Consider the following 17,448-nt stretch of genomic DNA (forward strand, 5'->3'; position numbering starts at 1 on the left):
ATAACAAGGTGTAGAGCTGGATGAACACAGCAGGCCAAGCAGCATCATAGGAGCAGGAAGGCTGACGTTTTGGGCCTAGACCCTTCATCAGAAATGGGGGAGGGGAAGGGGGTTCTGAAATAAATAGGGAGAGAGGGGGAGGCGGATAGAAGATGGATAGAGGAGAAGATAGGTGGAGAGAAAACAGACAGGTCAAAGAGGCAGGGATGGAGCCAGTAAAGGTGAGTGTCGGTGGGGAGTTAGGGAGGGGATAGGTCAGTCCAGGGAGGACGGACAGGTCAAGGGGGCGGGATGAGGTTAGTTGGTAGGAGATGGGGGTGGGGCTTGAGGTGGGAGGAGGGGATAGGTGGGAGGAAGAACAGGTTAGGGAGGCGGGGACGAGCTGGGCTGGTTTTGGGATGCGGTAGGGGGAGGGGAGATTTTGAAGCTTGTGAAATCCACATTGATACCATTGGGCTGCAGGGTTCCCAAGCGGAATATGAGTTGCTGTTCCTGCAACCTTCGGGTGGCATCGTTGTGGCACTGCAGGAGGCCCAGGATGGACATGTCGTCTGAGGAATGGGAGGGGGAGTTGAAATGGTTTGCGACTGGGAGGTACAGTTGTTTATTGCAAACCGAGCGTAGGTGTTCTGCAAAGCGGTCCCCGAGCCTCCGCTTGGTTTCCCCGATGTAGAGGAGGCCACAATGGGTACAGCGGATGCAGTATACCACATTAGCAGACGTGCAGGTGAACATCTGCTTGATGTGGAAAGTCTTCTTGGGGCCTGGGATGGGGGTGAGGGAGGAGGTGTGGGGGCAGGTGTAGCACTTCCTGCGGTTGCAGGGAAAAGTGCCGGGTGTGGTGGGGCTGGAGGGGAGTGTGGAGTGGACAAGGGAGTCACGGAGAGAGTGGTCCCTCCGGAAAGCAGATAAGGGTGGGGAGGGAAAAATGTCTTTGGTGGTGGGGTCGGATTGCAGATGGCGGAAGTGTCAGAGGATGGTGCGTTGGATCCGGAGGTTGGTGGGATGGTACGTGAGGACGAGGGGGATTCTTTTTTGGTTCTTATTGCGGGGACGGGGTGTGAGGGATGAGTTGCGGGAAATGCGGGAGACACGGTCGAGGGCGTTCTCGACCACTGAGGGGGGGGATGTTGCGGTCCTTGAAAAACGAGGACATCTGAGATGTACGGGAGTGGAATGCCTCATCCTGGGAGCAGATGCGGCGGAGGCGAAGGAATTGGGAATAGGGGATGGCATTTTTGCAGGAAGGTGGGTGGGAGGAGGTGTATTCTAGGTAGCTGTGGGAGTCGGTGGGTTTGAAATGGATATCGGTTTCTAGGTGGTTGCCCGAGATGGAGACAGAGAGGTCCAGGAAGGAGAGAGAGGTATTAGAGATGGTCCAGGTGAACTTAAGTTTGGGGTGGAAGGTGTTGGTGAAGTGGATGAATTGTTCGAGCTCCTCGTGGGAGCACGAGGCAGCGCCGATGCAGTCATCAATGTAACGGAGGAAGATGTGGGGTTTAGGGCCAGTGTAGGTACGGAAGAGGGATTGTTCCACGTAACCTACAAAGAGGCAGGCATAGCTTGGGCCCATGCGTGTACCCATGGCCACCCCCTTTGTCTGTAGGAAGTGGGAGGAATTAAAAGAGAAGTTGTTGAGGGTGAGGACGAGTTTGGCTAAGTGGATGAGGATATCAGTGTAGGGGGACTGGTCGGGCCTGCAGGACAGGAAGAAGCAGAGGGCCTTTAGGCCATCTGTATGGGGAATGCAGGTGTATAGGGACTGGACGTCCATGGTAAAGATGAGGTGTTGGGGACCGGGGAATTGGAAGTTCTGGAGGAGGTGGAGGGCGTGGGTGGTGTCACAGACGTAGGTAGGGAGTTCCTGGACCAAAGGGGAGAAAATGGAGTCCAGATAGTTGGAGATAAGTTCAGTGGGGCAGGAGCAGGCGGAAACAATGGGTCGACCAGGGCATTCAGGTTTGTGGATTTTGGCCAGGAGATAGAAGCGGGCGGTGCGGGGTTGGGGAACGATGAGGTTGGAGGCCGTGGGTGGGAGGTCACCTGAGGTGATGAGGTTGTGGATAGTTTGGGAGATGATGGTTTGGTACTCGGGGGTGGGGTCATGATCAAGGGGGCGGCTGGGTTTCTTCCTGTGTAAAACCATTTTAATTGATGAGGATCCCATGCATTAAAATCAGATGTTGTAAGTTGAAAATTAATAGTCCACATTTTACCATAATTGTGGCACCTCCCTGCCACGAGAGACAAACAGAAATAGCAATTCTCTTGTGTTCATTCCTAGGTCAGTATGAATTCAAAGTACTAAAATTTAGGCCAACAACAATTCAGATTTTGCTGTCACTCTCTTAATCCTAACCTTACTTAAAGACTATTTTGGTATTGGCAATTGAACTTGCTTGTTGTGCTGCTTGCCTTTCTAAGTCTTAATTCTTCACTGCCCACTTCTATAGTCCACGTACTGAATACAGGCATTTTTATAAATATGATCTTTAAGAGTTACCGGTTGATAATCTGAGGTTTGCCTTTCCTATGAAGTCTGAACTTGCATCTTGCACCACACTTTCAATTAACATTTTGCCTATATGCCTTGGATACTAACTTATACATATTTAAAATAACCCCTTTTGCTGCCTCATAGTCAGTGGCAATCCCCTCAGGCATGACGAGGTAAATTTCATGAATTTTCCCAGTCAGTCTGTGCCTCAACAATAATGTATTGGCCTGATTACTTTAACTGCTTTGTTAACTGCTCAATGATGCTGCTGAGCACAAGATCTGCCAGCTCCTGATTGGCTAACGTCTCTTGTTTGATGAAACTTCAAACCCCAGCGTCTTAATTCCAAGAGAAGGTCTGCCAGTGGCCTTGCACTATCTTAGTAGCATGTGGTTTGGCTGGCCTTCCTGAAATGTGGCACCAGGGGTCACTTGGTAGTTCTCCAAGTGGCATGTGAGACCCCAATTCAACAAAAGGTTCTGCTCACTGTGCTTGTGCTGAGTTGGTGCTATTGTATTGCTGAGACAGGTAAATACCCTGCTCTATGTGCAGCTCTTGTACTATGTGCCAACATGCATCAGTGCAGGTGACAGAAGCAGAGCCATCTGAAATTTTCTTAGAAAACTTGGTTCTGGCTGCCAAGCAGCAGATAACTGACATTGGTAGACACCAATTTGCATGCTGGATTACAAAAAAGACTGATCTATTTTTTTCAAGAAGTAACAAAGAGGATTGATGAGGGCAGAGCAGTGGATGTGATCTATATGGACTTCAGTAAGGGACTCGACAAGGTTCCTCATGGTAGACCGGTTAGCAAGATTAGACCACATAGAATACAGGGAGAAATAGCTATTTGGATACAGAACTAGCTCGAAGGTAGAAGATAGAGGGTGGTGAGGGAGGGTTGCTTTTCAGACTGGAGGCCTGTGATCAGTGGTGTGCCACAAGGATTGATGCTGTGTCCACTGCTTTTCATCATTTATATAAATGATTCAGATGTAAACATAGGAGATGACACCAAAGTTGGACATGTAGTGGACAGCAAAGAAGGTCACTCAGAGCATAATGGGATCTTGTTCAGATGGGCCAATCGGCCCAGGAGTGGCAGATGGAGCTTAATTTAGATAAATATGAGATGCTGCATTTGGAAAGGCAAATCAGGGCAGGACTTATACACTTAATGGTAAGGTCCTGAACAAAGAGACCTTGGAGGGCACAGTTCCTCCATAGTTCCTTGAAAGTGGAATCGCAGGTAGATAGGATAGCGGTATGCTTGCCTTTATTGGTCAGTGCATTGAGTATAGGAGTTGGGAGGTCATGTTGCAGCTGTACTAGACATTGGTTAGGCCACTTTTGGAATACTGCATACAGTTCTGGTCTCCATGCTATTGGAAGGATGTTGAGAAACTTGTAAGGGTCAAAAAGGATTGATAAGGACGTTGCCAGGGTTGGAGGTTTGAGCTACAGGGAGAGGCTGAATAGGTTGGGACTACTTTCTCTGGAGCATTGGAGGCTAAGGGGTGATCTTATAGAAGATTATAAAATCATAAGGGGCATGGATAGGTGAATAGACAAGGTCTTTTCCCTGGGGTGGGGAAGTCCAAAACTAGCAGGCATAAGTTTAAGGTGAGAGGGGAAACATTTAAAAGGGACCTAAGGGGCAACATTTTCATGCAGAGGGTGATGTCTGTATGGAATGAGCTGCCAGAGGAAGTGTGGAGGGTGGTACAATTACAACATTGAAAAGGCATCTGGATGGGTATATGAACAGGAAGGGTTTAGACAGATATTGGCCAAATGCGACAAGATTAATTTGGAATGTCTGGTAGACACAGACGAGTTGGACTGAAGGGTCTGTTTCCATGCTGTACAGCTGTATGACTCTATAACACATGCTTGCATGCTTCCACAGATTTGTACTCGGTTCTAATCTGGTACTCCTGTAGAAATAAACCTTTAGTGATTGTAATGGCATCAGCCAGCTGGAACTCATTGAATATGAGTCCCCTGTAAATCTGGTCCAATCACGGAGCTCTGACTGACGTAAAAAGTTTGGGTGTTAGAGAAACTGACATTGTGGTGCCTGACTCTGTAATGAGGCAGTACTAAAGTCAAGGACTGTTCAACTGTAAATAAAGGGTTACTCGGTGATGGGATACTGGCTTTTGTGGAGTTATTTCAACATCAATTTGCAAAGAATGGCTGAACAATCCATCAAAAAAACAATTTTTGCCTTTCAATGACCCCATAGAGTGTACCAATGAAAGCTGCTTTCTGCTGCAACACGAACTGGGATTTATCATAAAAACCAAAAGAACTGCGGGTGTTGTAAATCAGAAACAAAAACAGAAGTTGCTGGAAAAGCTCAGCAGGTCTGGCAGCATCTGTGAAGAGAAATAAGAATTAATGTTTTGGGTCTGGTGATCCTACCTCAGAACTGATGGTAGCTAGGAAAATGTTGGTTTAACCTTAACAACTTCTGCTTTTGTTTCTGGGATTTTTCATAGTTGATGGAATATTTGTTCCTTTCTCTATGATACTAGACTAACAGAAATGTCTGAGAAACCAGTGTAACACAAAAAAAAGTGCAACAATAAGTCATTATATGTAGCTGTAAAAAAAAAGTGTATACCTGGAGGCTGAGAGTTGATGAAAGAATAACTACAATCTTAAATACTGAATCTTAAGAACTGTGAAATGGCTGCAAAAACATGTCAAACTAATGTAATTTAAATTTAATAATGAGAGATAGTAAGAACTGCCAATGCTGGAGTCAGAAATAACACTGTGTTGAGCTGGACGAACACAGCAGGCCAGGCAGCATCAGAGGAGTAGGAAAGTTGATGTTTCAGGTCAGGACCCTTCTTCAGAAATGGGAGAGGGGGAAGGGAGCTCCAAAATAAATAGAGAGAGAAGGGGTGGGGCTGGGGAAGGTCGGTGGGATGGTGATAGGTGAGTGCAGGTAGGCAGTGGTGGGGATTGGTCAGTGAGCTGGGAGGAACGGATAGGTGGAGAGAAGATGGATAGGTTGTGTCAGGTCAAGGAGGCGGGGATGAGAGGGAGGGTTGGACATAGGATGAGGCCAGGGGTGGGGAGATTTTGAAAATGGTAAAGTCCACATTGAGACCATTGGGCTGTAGGCTCTCAAGGTGGAATATGAGGTGCTGCTCCTCCAGTTTCCAGGTGGCGTTATTGTGACACTGGGGGAGGCCCAGCATGAATATGTCGCCCAGGGAATGGGAGGGGGAGTTGAAATAGTTCACGACTGGAAGGTGTTGCCATTTGTTGCGAAAAGAGCACAGGTGCTCTACAAAGTGGTCTCCGAGCCTCCACTTGGTATCACCGATGTACAGGAGGCCACATCGGGAGGAGTGGATGCACTAGACCACATTGATGGATATGCAGGTGAACCTCTGACTGATGTGAAAGGTTTGTCTGGTGTCTTTGATTGAGCAAACTAAATAACCTGAGGCCTTAAACTAACGTGAGTTTCTCCTTCAGAAATGTTGAGAAGTGTTATCATTTATAAAAGCCCTACGGAAGAACTGAACAGTTAATTTCTGCTCAAGACAGTATGAAATTGAAGTAGTTCCTGGACTATGCTGGGAAATGTGCCATTTACTGCCTTAAAAGGCATCAGGACTCTTGCCAGCTCCAGCAGAGGTAATAGATTACCTTCCTAAGAGAGACGTGTGCTCCAGTGGGGCCAGAAAATTCAAGAAATTCAAATTTAAATTGCCTTCTTTCCAGACTTTTTCTCGATTGTTACATGGCATGTGGCTTTTAATTGGATTATAGATGGAATTAGTACTTGGGACTCTAGCCTCTAACTCAATTTTAATGGACTGAGGCTTAATTATTTGCTCTGGTCTGATGTTTCTGTGCAGTTACAGAGAGTCCTACCATTGTCAGAAGAAAGATCATTCAGCTGAGATATTAAATTGACCTCTTATTTCCTTTCCTACATGCCAGTTTTGGCAGATTGACAAAAATTGAAAAACCTGATTTTTTCTGATGTACTGGTAAACATTTCTCCCTTAACAAACATCAGGAAAATAAACTTACTGGCAATTTATCATGATACTGCTACACTGAAATTGTGCGTCCATTTGCCTATGTAACAACAAGAGGTTATACTTCACAATTATGTCAAATGTCTTTAAATGTCCCAAGAATGCCAAAGACAATTGTAGAAAAAAAAACTATTCATAACTGTATGATTATACAATGTAGATGGGACAAAGTCTTTTTTGAAATGCAAGGCATTGTTCTTACTAATAATCTTTCCAGAAAAATAATCTGCTGCTACATGTGCTCTGAGCAAGGATGCTGTTTTGGTTGAAGTGAAATAAAAAATTGTGTAGAAACAGAGCCTCATCAACCATTGTTCGGGCCCAGCCCAGATGCTTAAAAGTTCCTTAGCATTCAGATCTTTTAACTTTTCTAAGAGAATCCACTATCTGGAATATCGGCAGGCACCTTGTGAAATGAAGAATGTAGTGATAACTTTTGTATTGTCCTTCAGGGTGAAGGAGTTCAGATGCACCACTGGAGTTACCTAATAATGGGAATAATACACTGAATGCTTCTGGTCTGGTGAGCTACATCCTTTGTACTTTGTAAAAGATAGACAGGCTCTTTGGGAGTCAGGAGGTGAGTTACTCATTGCACAATTCCCAGCCTCTGACCTACTCTCAGAGCCACAGAATCTATATAGCTGCTCCAGTTCGGTTTGTTGTCAATGATAACTCCCAGGATGTTGATAGCTAGAGATTCAGTGATGTAATGTCACTGAATGTCACGGGGAGATGGTTACATTCTCTATAGCTGGTAATGATCACTGACTGGCAATTTCGTGGCTCAAATGGCAGTTACCAGTTATCAGATCAGGTTGAATGTTGTCCAAGTCTTGCTGCATACGGATGTGGAGAGTTTCAGTATCTGAGTAACTGTGAATGGAATTGAATGTTGTGCAATTAACAATGAAAATGTCCACTTCTGACCTTATATTGGTGGGAAGATCACAGATGAAGCAGCTGAAGTTGGCTGGACCTACAACACCAGTCCTGGGCTTAGACGATTGGTCCCCAATAATCACAAACTCAGGGATAGACATGACTCCCAGTAAAGAATCTCCTGGATTCCCATTAACCTGAATACAGCTAGGGATCCTTGACACCATGTCTGTTCAAATGCTCCTTTGATATAAAAGAGATCACTCTCACTCTTTCTCTCTCTTGGTGGAACAGTGACTCAGTAGTTAGCACTGCTGACTCACAGCGCCAGGAACCCGGGTTCAATTCCACCCTCGGGCGACTGTCTATGTTGAGTTTGCACATTCTCCCCGAGTCTGCGTGGGTTTCCTCCCGGTGCTCTGGTTTCCTCCCACAGTCCAAAAGATGTGCAGGCTAGGTGGATTGGCCACGCTAAATTGCCCATAGTGTTCAGGGATATGTAGATTAGGTGGGTTATAGGGGGAATGGGTTTGGGTGGGATGTTCCGAGGGTCGGCGTGGACTCATTGGGCCGAAGGGCCTGTTTCCACACTGTAGGGATTCTGTGGATTCTTCAGCTTGATTTTTACCCAAGTTTTGACCAAACAAGGCTGTAATGAGGTCAGGAGCAGAGTGGCTCTGGCAGATCCTAACTAAGCATCAGTGAGCAGGTTATTACTATGTAAGTGCGCTACACAGCACTCTAAATAACACCTTTCACCACTTGACTAATGAGCAAAAACAGGCTAATGGAAGCAGTAATGAGTTGGATTGATTTTTCTTCTGCTTTTTGGGGATAGATTATTGCTGAGGGGTTATCCACATTGTTAAGTAAATGCCAATATTGTAGCTGCATTGAATCAGTTCTGCTACAGTGTGGCTAATTCTCAACATAAATCTTGAAAACTAATGTCAGGATGTTGTCAAAGTTTAAATCCTTATCAGTATCCAGTGCCCTTATGCTTTTTGACATGACATGAAATAAATCCAATTGGCTAAAAACTGGCACCTGTGGTTTTTCATTGAAGATGGGTGCAATTGCATCAGCTTTGACTCTTGTACTGATGTTCTGGGATGACCTCCTCTGCCTATTAGTTATTTAATATCCACCATGTTCCCAAATAAGTAAGGCAGGACTGTGGAGCTTAGGTCTGATCCTTGTTTGGGATCACTTAGCCTTTTCTATTGCACACTGCTTCTGCTCTTTGACATACAAAGATCTCGGTGTTGAAACTTCATTTGCTGCTCCTGGCATGCTTCATTGCCCCTTCACTAAACCAGGATTGATCCCCTGGTCTGATGGAAATGATAGAGTGAGGGATATGGTAGGCGGTAAGGTTACAGATTGTGGTTCAATACAATTCTTCTGCCGCTGTCAGGGCTCGGCGCCTCACGGAAACCCAGCTTTGAGCCACTGGATTAGTCCAGAGTTCCAAGACTTTCCCGTTAAGTGGGTTGATAGTGCCACACAACATAATGGGAAGTATCCTCAATGTATATTAGGGACTTCATCTTTGCAAAAACAATGCAGTGGTCAATCCTATTTATCCTGTAATGGACAAATGGACAAGGTCTATTAGGAGTTACCTTCTTTTCACCACCTTCCACATGCATTGTCTGACAGATATGTTCTTTAGTCAAGCCTTGCACCACCAGCTTGATGGTGAGGTTCCCCACCCAGTAGACATATTGTGCCTTTGTCATCCACAAAGCTTCTTCCACATGGTGTTCAACATGAACATACCGAATCATCATATGAGGCAGGGCAGTAGATTCCTTGCCCATGTTTGATTTGATGTCATGAGACTCCAGAAGGCCTGGAATCAATGTTCATGATTCCAATCATCTCCCTCTTGACTGTATATTCCTGAACGACATCTCTTATGAGCTTATCGTGTCCCATTAACAGGGATGGTGATTAAAGTTTTTGAGAAGATTTGTAGCTCAGGTTGTGGATGGTGTTGTTGATTTGTTTGCTGAGCTGATAGGTTGGTTCGCAGGCATTTCATCACCATACTAGGTAACATCATCAGTGCGCCTCCAATAAAGCATTGTTGGTCTGTCCCACTTGTTATTTATGTGGTCTGATCTGATGTGGTGGTTGGCCTCATTTCTGGTTCTGCTTCGTAGTGGTTGGTATATAGGGTCTACTCCCACATTTATTGATGGAGTTCTGGGTTCAGTACCAGGCCTCTAGGAATTCCAGACAGTGATGGTGATATTTAGGATACAGTCATAATCATCCAATTACACCTTACAACATCAAGCTGTTACTGGACTAGTCTGTGAGACAAATCTCCCAATTTTGGCACAAGGCCTCAGATGCCTTTGCAAAGTCCACATGCCTGGGTATGTCATTTTAGTTTCCAGTGCCAAGGTCAATGGTTTTATTCCTTTTGTGGGGTTGGTTTGGAAAGCAGTGTGTGGCCAACAGCATGGGTCCAATTCTCATCACTGGCTGAGGTTACTGTAAAGGACTCTATTTCTCAATCTCTTCCCTCACCTGAGGTATGGTGACCCACAGGTTAAATCACCACCAGTCATCTCTCTCTAATGAGACAGGACCACTACGGTCTTTGTTCCTTTTGACTTTTCTGAAGCTGTTGGTACAACTGAACCTGGTTTCCCAGGTTGTTTCAGGGAGCAGTTAAGAGAGTTAACCACGCTGTTGTGCATCTGGACAACATTGTTTTTGGTCAACTAGGTGGGCATTTATGATAACTTACAGTAATTTCATTGTCAGAATTACTGAGACTAGTTTTCAATTATAATTTTTTAAAAAAAATGTACTAATTATTTGCATTTAAATTCCAATAATTATCATGTTGGGATTCAAACCTATGAGTCCCGTTTTTAGCCAGGATCAATGGACTTTCAGTCCAGGGATATTTTATTTTTTTGTTCACAGGATGTCAGTGTCATTGGCTGGGTAAGCATTTAATTATCCATCCCTCATTAATTACCGCAATGCCACTGTCTCTCCCTATGAAATACATACCATAAATCATCAAAAGAATAATATCTCATAATCATCCTAAAAAGATATGAAGTACTGATATGCTTACCAATTTTGTCAAGTTGTCTGGAGACATATGTAGAGTTGTCCCAAAGTTTAGCCCTAAAACATTTGGCTAAGATCACTGCGTTCAATAGTGCCATAAAGCTCTTATTTTCTTGTTGCATAAGCAATTCCGAAAGGCCTATTGATCAAGTATTACAGAAGACTGAATTAGAAGACAGAGTTCCCTTCTGATAAACTTAAAATTCATTCAACCTTAAAAATTGTCAGTTGCAAGAATGCAGAAAAGAAATATATCTTCCATTTTCAGTATCTGATTGTTACTTACAGTGGACAATTGTTTAGAGCTAGTAAATGAAATTATTCAGTGAAGAAAAATAACCTAGTTGAAGAGATTGCTATTTAAAAGTCATCACTAACTTGTACATTTTCATTACATTTTATATAAAACCAATATTACTGATTACTTTTTATGCTTAATGGTATTGAAATTCCAATATTTTTGTGTTTAATCTCTATTCATTAAGCAGTTAGGAAAAAATACAAAATACTATTTAGTGCTGAAAGTAATATTTCATTTTTACCTACATTTTGTAACTCTCACACCACACTTAAAAATCTTGGCTGTATCTTGAGTTAATGTAAATTCTTGAACTGGAATACATCCTAGTTGGGCTTGAATTAGGCTGCAAGAGAGGAAGCATATTCTATACACAGTAGAAATCAAAAAAAAATTTAAAAGGATGAAGGTAATAATAGTCAAACAATAAAAATGTACACGTTGCACTCCAAAGAAGTCACTGAACTCAAATTCTGTTTTTCTTGCTGCAAATACTGCCAGACCTGCAGAGATTATTTTATTCACATATAGGATGAGGGCTTATCTGGCTAGGCCAGCATTCATTGCCCATCCACAATTGGCCAGAGTATAGTTAAGTGTCAACCACATTGTTGTGGGTCTGGAGTCACATGTAGGCTAGACTAGGTTGACAGATTTCCTTCCCTAAAGGACATTCGTGAACCAGATGGGGTTACCCCACAATCAACAATGGTTTCAGGGTCACCATTAGAATTCAATCAAATTCATCTGTATCAAACTCAAATTCCATCATTTGCTACGGCAGGATTTGAATCCCGGTCCCCAGAGCATTAGCTGAGTTTCTGGATTAATAGTCTAGTAATAATACTACAAGGACATTGCCTTTGCAGTGGCAGCAATGGCATCGGAGTCTGGAGTCCAGAGCATGGCAGCAGTAGGGTCCACAGGACTTTGACGGTCAGCAGAGGAGATGCTGACAAGCGCGAATGGCACTTGGCGACCAAGCAACTGGCGGATCCGGTTGGTAGTTCGCAATGAAGCAGCTGGTGAGCATGAATGCTGTTTGGTGATGAAGCAGCTGGCAAGTCCAAATGTTATTCACTGGTGAAGTGAATAGTGAGCCCAGATGGCGATTGGCAACAAAGCGGCTGGCAAGCTCAGATGTTGTTTGCTGGCGATGCAGATGGTGAGCCCGGCTGACGGTTGGTGGTGACGGACTCAGCCCAGTGCGGGGAAGAGTGAGCCCTCATGGGGAAAGCCCAGCCTGGAACGATTGCAGGCACATGGGTTTCGAAGGACTGTAATGTTGAACTTTTAACGGTATTTCTTTATTTTTCTACACTGTACCCAAGAGTTTGTACCTAGGCACCTTTGTACCTAAGATGGTGCTATGAATGGTGACTTTGTACACTTTTCACTGTACTCCTGTACTTCTGCACTTGAGTACATGTGTCAATAAACCTAATTCTAATTTGTTTTCATTCAGTTTCTCTAACCATTTTATTTTTGTTTCAGATCTTTAGCATCTGCAGCATTTTGCTTTCACTACAATATATTGCTGGCTGTATAAGAGATTTTAATAATTTATTCAGTATGTATATGGTTCTAGAATTTATAGATTCCTGCTGGCCCCAGCCGCTGCCACTGCGAAAGCAATGGTATCACTGCTATCTATTCATTCAGAAACTCAGCTAATGATCTGGGGACCAGGGTTCAAATCCAACCACATAAGATGGTGGAATTTGAATTTGATAAAGATGAGTTGAACTCGATTGAAACCACTGTCAATTGTGATTATGTGCAGCCTTGACTTATTTCTTTTATAAAGCTATTATAAAGAAAAAATTACCAATTAAAAAGGTTTTTTGTGTAATTTTCCACTATTGGTTCCTCATTGAAAGAATATTTCAGGTCTAACCCTTAAGTATTATGTCAAAATTATAGATTACTTTTAAACCAGTTAATTATTGGGTTGATGAACCTTTTACTTCTTCATACTTTTATAACTAGGTATAGAAATTTGATGCTTTTATTGTTTAATGAGAATTTAATTAGCTTTCCCACTAATCATTTCTAAGTCAAAGTTAGATCATTAATCACCCAGTGTGGAATTGCAAAAAAATTGAGGTACACATCCCTGCAGAACTAAACCAGACTATGAGTGAAAGCTAGATGTCTCCAATGTTCTTGATGGAAAAATCATAGAAACAGTTATTCATGGGCTGCCTTTGCATTGCCTCTTATGCTTGACTCATAGGAGTGAATTTGTGGAAGCACACAGGACTATTTTGTTTTTGAAGTGCAAAGAATCAAGAATTAAAGTTCCACCAAGGAAAAATTAAATACAGACTTGTCACACACTTAGATTTGGTACACCATTACAAGGACAAATAATTAACAAATAAATTTACAGAGTTGATCCTTGTTTGAGTACTTTCAATAGGAGTGCTTCATTAGGAAATTGGCGTTATTTATATACCTGGCAATGAATAAAATTTTGCATTTGGCAGGAATTCAACAAGAAATACAGATCTAGCATCTCAAGGAATGTTATTGTAAAGAAAAATGCTGACAATGTCAGAAATTGCATACATAAACTGTTGAAAATACAAAGCAAAGCAATTGAGAATGGTCATCTAGGTAAGGTACATCTAAAAGGACCATAAAGTATGCTGAAATGTGTGTGCATCTCTTAGTCACCATTTCTTGTTGGGATGGGACGATGCATGGAAAGGAGTCAATATTATAGGGAGTAGGATGGGGTGGGGTATGCTGACAGTGGAAATTAATCAATTGCAAAGAAGGATATTGTCTCAGAGAAGACATAGCTGGGAATTTATTGGAGGGCAAGTAGGCTATTCAACCAGTGGAAAAAATGCCCATTTGGATTTTGGACGCCTGAGCATTTTGAAAAATATTGTTTTCTTTTCAGGTATATTTTTTCATGATAACAATTGCGGTTAAGGGATCAGAAACTCAAGTTTTGGAGATATGGTTAGCTTCCATTCCAGTTATTAGCCTTCCTATTATGCAGGCGCATAAGCAGCTACCGTTGTGCTGCATACAGCTTTTAGTAATATTGTAGTTCAATAAGCTGTCTTCTACCTGCTCATTCGGGTGAGATTAGGTCACTGGCTGTCACATCCAGGTTTCAGTCTGCCATGGAAGATGGGAAACTAAATTGGCAGGTCACCAGGAAACTGCCAATGAATTAAATGCACCATGATACATTATCTAACTGACTAAGCATTAACACAAAATGCCAGTTTATTATAAAACTTATGTTGTCATTTGACAATTTTAAGCTGAAAACCTTAACTGGTCATTTTTAAGACTGGAGACCTGGCAATGTTAGAATTCAAGTACAAGTGATTTAGTAGATTGTGAACATTTATATCTAAACAATATGACTAAAGTTGCTTGCAAACATCATGATCCTAAGTTCTCTTACCAATTCACTTTCATTTCATTTGTTTTTACTTTTCCTTCTAAAGGGAACCTGTTTTAATTGAATCAGAGGAAATGTTAGTAAAACCATGGGACAGTTTTTTAATTATAAAAATGTCAATTTACCATGGGGAAACATGACTACGTACTGTTATAGCATGATAGAATAGTTCCAGCACAGAAGGAAGCCATTCAGCTCAGCATGCAACAGCAATTCAGGTGATCCTACTCCCTCATCATTTTCTCGTAGCCCTGTTTATCTTCTCTCTTTGGGTGTTCATTCAATTCCCTTTCAAACACCATGACTGAATTACTTCCACCACATTCTTACGCAGTGCATTCCAGACGCTAACCATTGACTGCATATAATTGCTATTGTCTCATTTGCCAATTACCTTGATTTGGTGTCCTGTAGTTCTCAAGTCTTCTACCAACAAACATAGTTTCTCCCCATATATTTTACAGAAATTACTTATGACTTTGAACACCTCAAACCGATCTCCTCAAAACCTTCTATTCACTCAGGGGAATAGACAATCTATCCACATAACTGAAGATGTTCATCCCTGGATACATTCCTGTAAGACTTTTCTACACACAATCAAATATTTTCCCATCCTTCCCAAAGTGTTGCATTTAAAATTGGATAATAACTCAGTTGAGGCCAAATTAGTTGTTTTGTAAGGTTCAATGTAGTATGAGGTACCAGAAGAATGAAGAATTTCAAACATCATGCTCCTGTTCAACAAGATGATAAGGATAAACTCCATAATTACAGATATCAGTTTAACTTTAGCAATGGGGAAGCTTCTTGGAACAACTATTTCCGATAGAAGTCACATAGAAAAGACAGTTTGATTAGAGTTAACATGGACTTCCAAACAGAAAATTGTGCTTAACTAACTTGCTAGAGTTTTTTGAACAGGTAACAGAAATGTCAATGAGGGCAATGTTATTGATGTGGTTTGCATGGACTGTCAAAATGTATTTGACCAATGGTCACATCTGAGGAAGGTGGGACCTGTTCAAGAGGGACAGTCTTCACCCAAACAGTGAGATGACCAATATTCCTGTGGGTGGTTTTGCTCCTGAAAGTATTAATGCATCTCCATCACGGTCCCATTGTCAATCTCCTCTGCACCAACAAAAACAAACCCAGTCTATCCAAGAGATAGTAGGAACTGCAGATGCTGGAGAATCTGAGATAACAAGGTGTAGAGCTGGATGAACACAGCAGGCCAAGCAGCATCAGAGGAGCAGGAAAGCTGATGTTTCGGGCCCCCTTGACCTGTCCATCCTCCCTGGACCGACATATCCCCTCCCTAACTCCCACCTACACTCACCTTTACTGGCTCCAACCCCGGCTCCTTGACCTGTCTGTCTCCTCTCCACCTATCTTCCCCTCTATCCATCTTCTACCCATCTCCCCCCTCTCCCTATTTATTTCAGAACCCCCTTCCCCTCCCCCATTTCTGAAGAAGGGTCTAGGCCTGAAACGTCAGCTTTCCTGCTCCTCTGATGCTGCTTGGCCTGCTGTGTTCATCCAGCTCTACACCTTGTTATCTTGGACTATTATTTAAATGGTGAAAAATTGCAGCATGCTGCTGTGCAGAGGGACCTGGGTGTCTTTGTGCATGAATCACAAAAAGTTGGTTTGCAGGTGCAGCAGGTAATTAAGAAGGCAAATGGAATGCTGTTCTTCATTGCCAGATGGATGAAGTTTAAAAACAAGGAGGTTATGCTGCAGCTGTGTAGGGTGCTGATGAGGGCACACCTGAAGTACTGCGTACAGTTTTGGTCCCCTTTGGTTCCAGAGTTGAGAGGGTTGGCTTTTGAGGAGAGAGTGAGTAGACTAGCAATATACTTACTGGAATTTAGAAGAATGAGCAGGATCTTATAGAAACATATAAAATTATGAAGTAAATAGATAAGATAGAAGCAGGGAGGTTGTTTCTACTGGCAAGTGAAACTAAAGCTAGGGGGCATAGCCTCAAAATAAGAGGAGCAGATTTAGGACTGTGTTGAGGAGGAACTTCTTCACCCAAGGGATTCTGACTCTATGGAATTCGCTGCCTGATGAAGCAGTTGAGGCTACCTCATTGAATGTTTTTAGAGCAAAGATAGATAGATGTTTGAACAGAATTAAGGGTTAGGGTAGATGACGGGTAAGTGGAGCTGAGTCCATGAAAAGTAGCCATTATCTTATTGAAAGGCGGAGCAGGCTTGATGGGCCAGATGGCCTTCTCCTGCTCCTATTTCTTATGCTCACACAAGAGACATGCGAGATGATCTTTGGGTCATGGAAGAAAAGGACAGAAGCAACGTGGATACAAAATTGAATGAGTTGTGGAACAGGAGGTAATGGTCTATGAATGTTTTTTTCAGGCTGGTGTAAGATTTGTAGGTGAGTTCCCAGGGTTGATACTGGAATTCCAGGGTTATGACCCAATGACAGTGAAGGAACGGTGATATATTTCCAAGTCAGATGGTGAGTGGCTTGGAAGAGAACTTGCAGGTGTTGGTTTTCCCATGTATCTGCTGCCCTTGACCTTCTAGATGGAAGTAGTCATTGGTTTGCAAGGTACTGTCTAAGGATCTTTTGTGAATTTCTGCAGTGCAAGCTGTAGATAGTACATACTGCTGCTACTGATCGTCAGTGGTGAAGGGATAGGATGCTTGTGGATGTCCTGCCAATCAAGCAGGCTACTTTGTCCTGGATAGTGTCAATTTTTTAAATGTTGTTAGAGCTGCCCTGAGCAATGACTGCTAAGTGATGTTCAGTTTGAGTCCTGCCAGGGCCACTTAGCCTTGGTTCAAACATGGACAAAAGAGGTGAATTCCAGAGGTGAGGTGGATTGACAGCCCTGACATCAAGGCTGCATTCAACTGAGTGTATCATCAAGGATCCCAAACAAAACTAGAATCAATAGGGATCAGGGACAAACTCTCCATTGGTTGCAATCTGCCTGGCACATAGGAAGATGTTTGGGGTTGTTGGAAGTCAGTCATCTCAGCTACATAACATCTTTGCAGGGGTTCCTCAGGGTTGTGTCCTCACCATCTTCAGCTATTCCATCAATTACTATTCCTTCATCATAAGGTCTCAAATGAGGATGTTTGCCAATGATTGCACAACGTTTGGAACCATTTGCAACTCCTCAGATACTGAAACT

The 17,448-nt window shown here is 42.9% G+C and overlaps 1 protein-coding gene across 1 annotated transcript in view; it reads right to left on the minus strand.

The window, feature by feature from the left end:
• The window catches only part of hfm1 (helicase for meiosis 1), a 107,924-nt gene that overhangs the window by 13,075 nt on the left and 77,401 nt on the right, over positions 1 to 17,448 (minus strand). Inside the window, exons 20-22 of the mRNA XM_048601544.1 lie at positions 14,280 to 14,327; positions 11,098 to 11,195; positions 10,556 to 10,690 (exon numbers count right to left, since the gene is read on the minus strand). Coding sequence (XP_048457501.1) covers positions 10,556 to 10,690; positions 11,098 to 11,195; positions 14,280 to 14,327 — 281 coding nt within the window. The remainder of the gene's footprint in view (positions 1 to 10,555; positions 10,691 to 11,097; positions 11,196 to 14,279; positions 14,328 to 17,448) is intronic.

The sequence above is a fragment of the Rhincodon typus genome, chromosome 10 (assembly GCF_021869965.1).
Source record: "Rhincodon typus isolate 14 chromosome 10, sRhiTyp1.1, whole genome shotgun sequence".
Lineage (NCBI taxonomy): Eukaryota > Metazoa > Chordata > Chondrichthyes > Orectolobiformes > Rhincodontidae > Rhincodon > Rhincodon typus.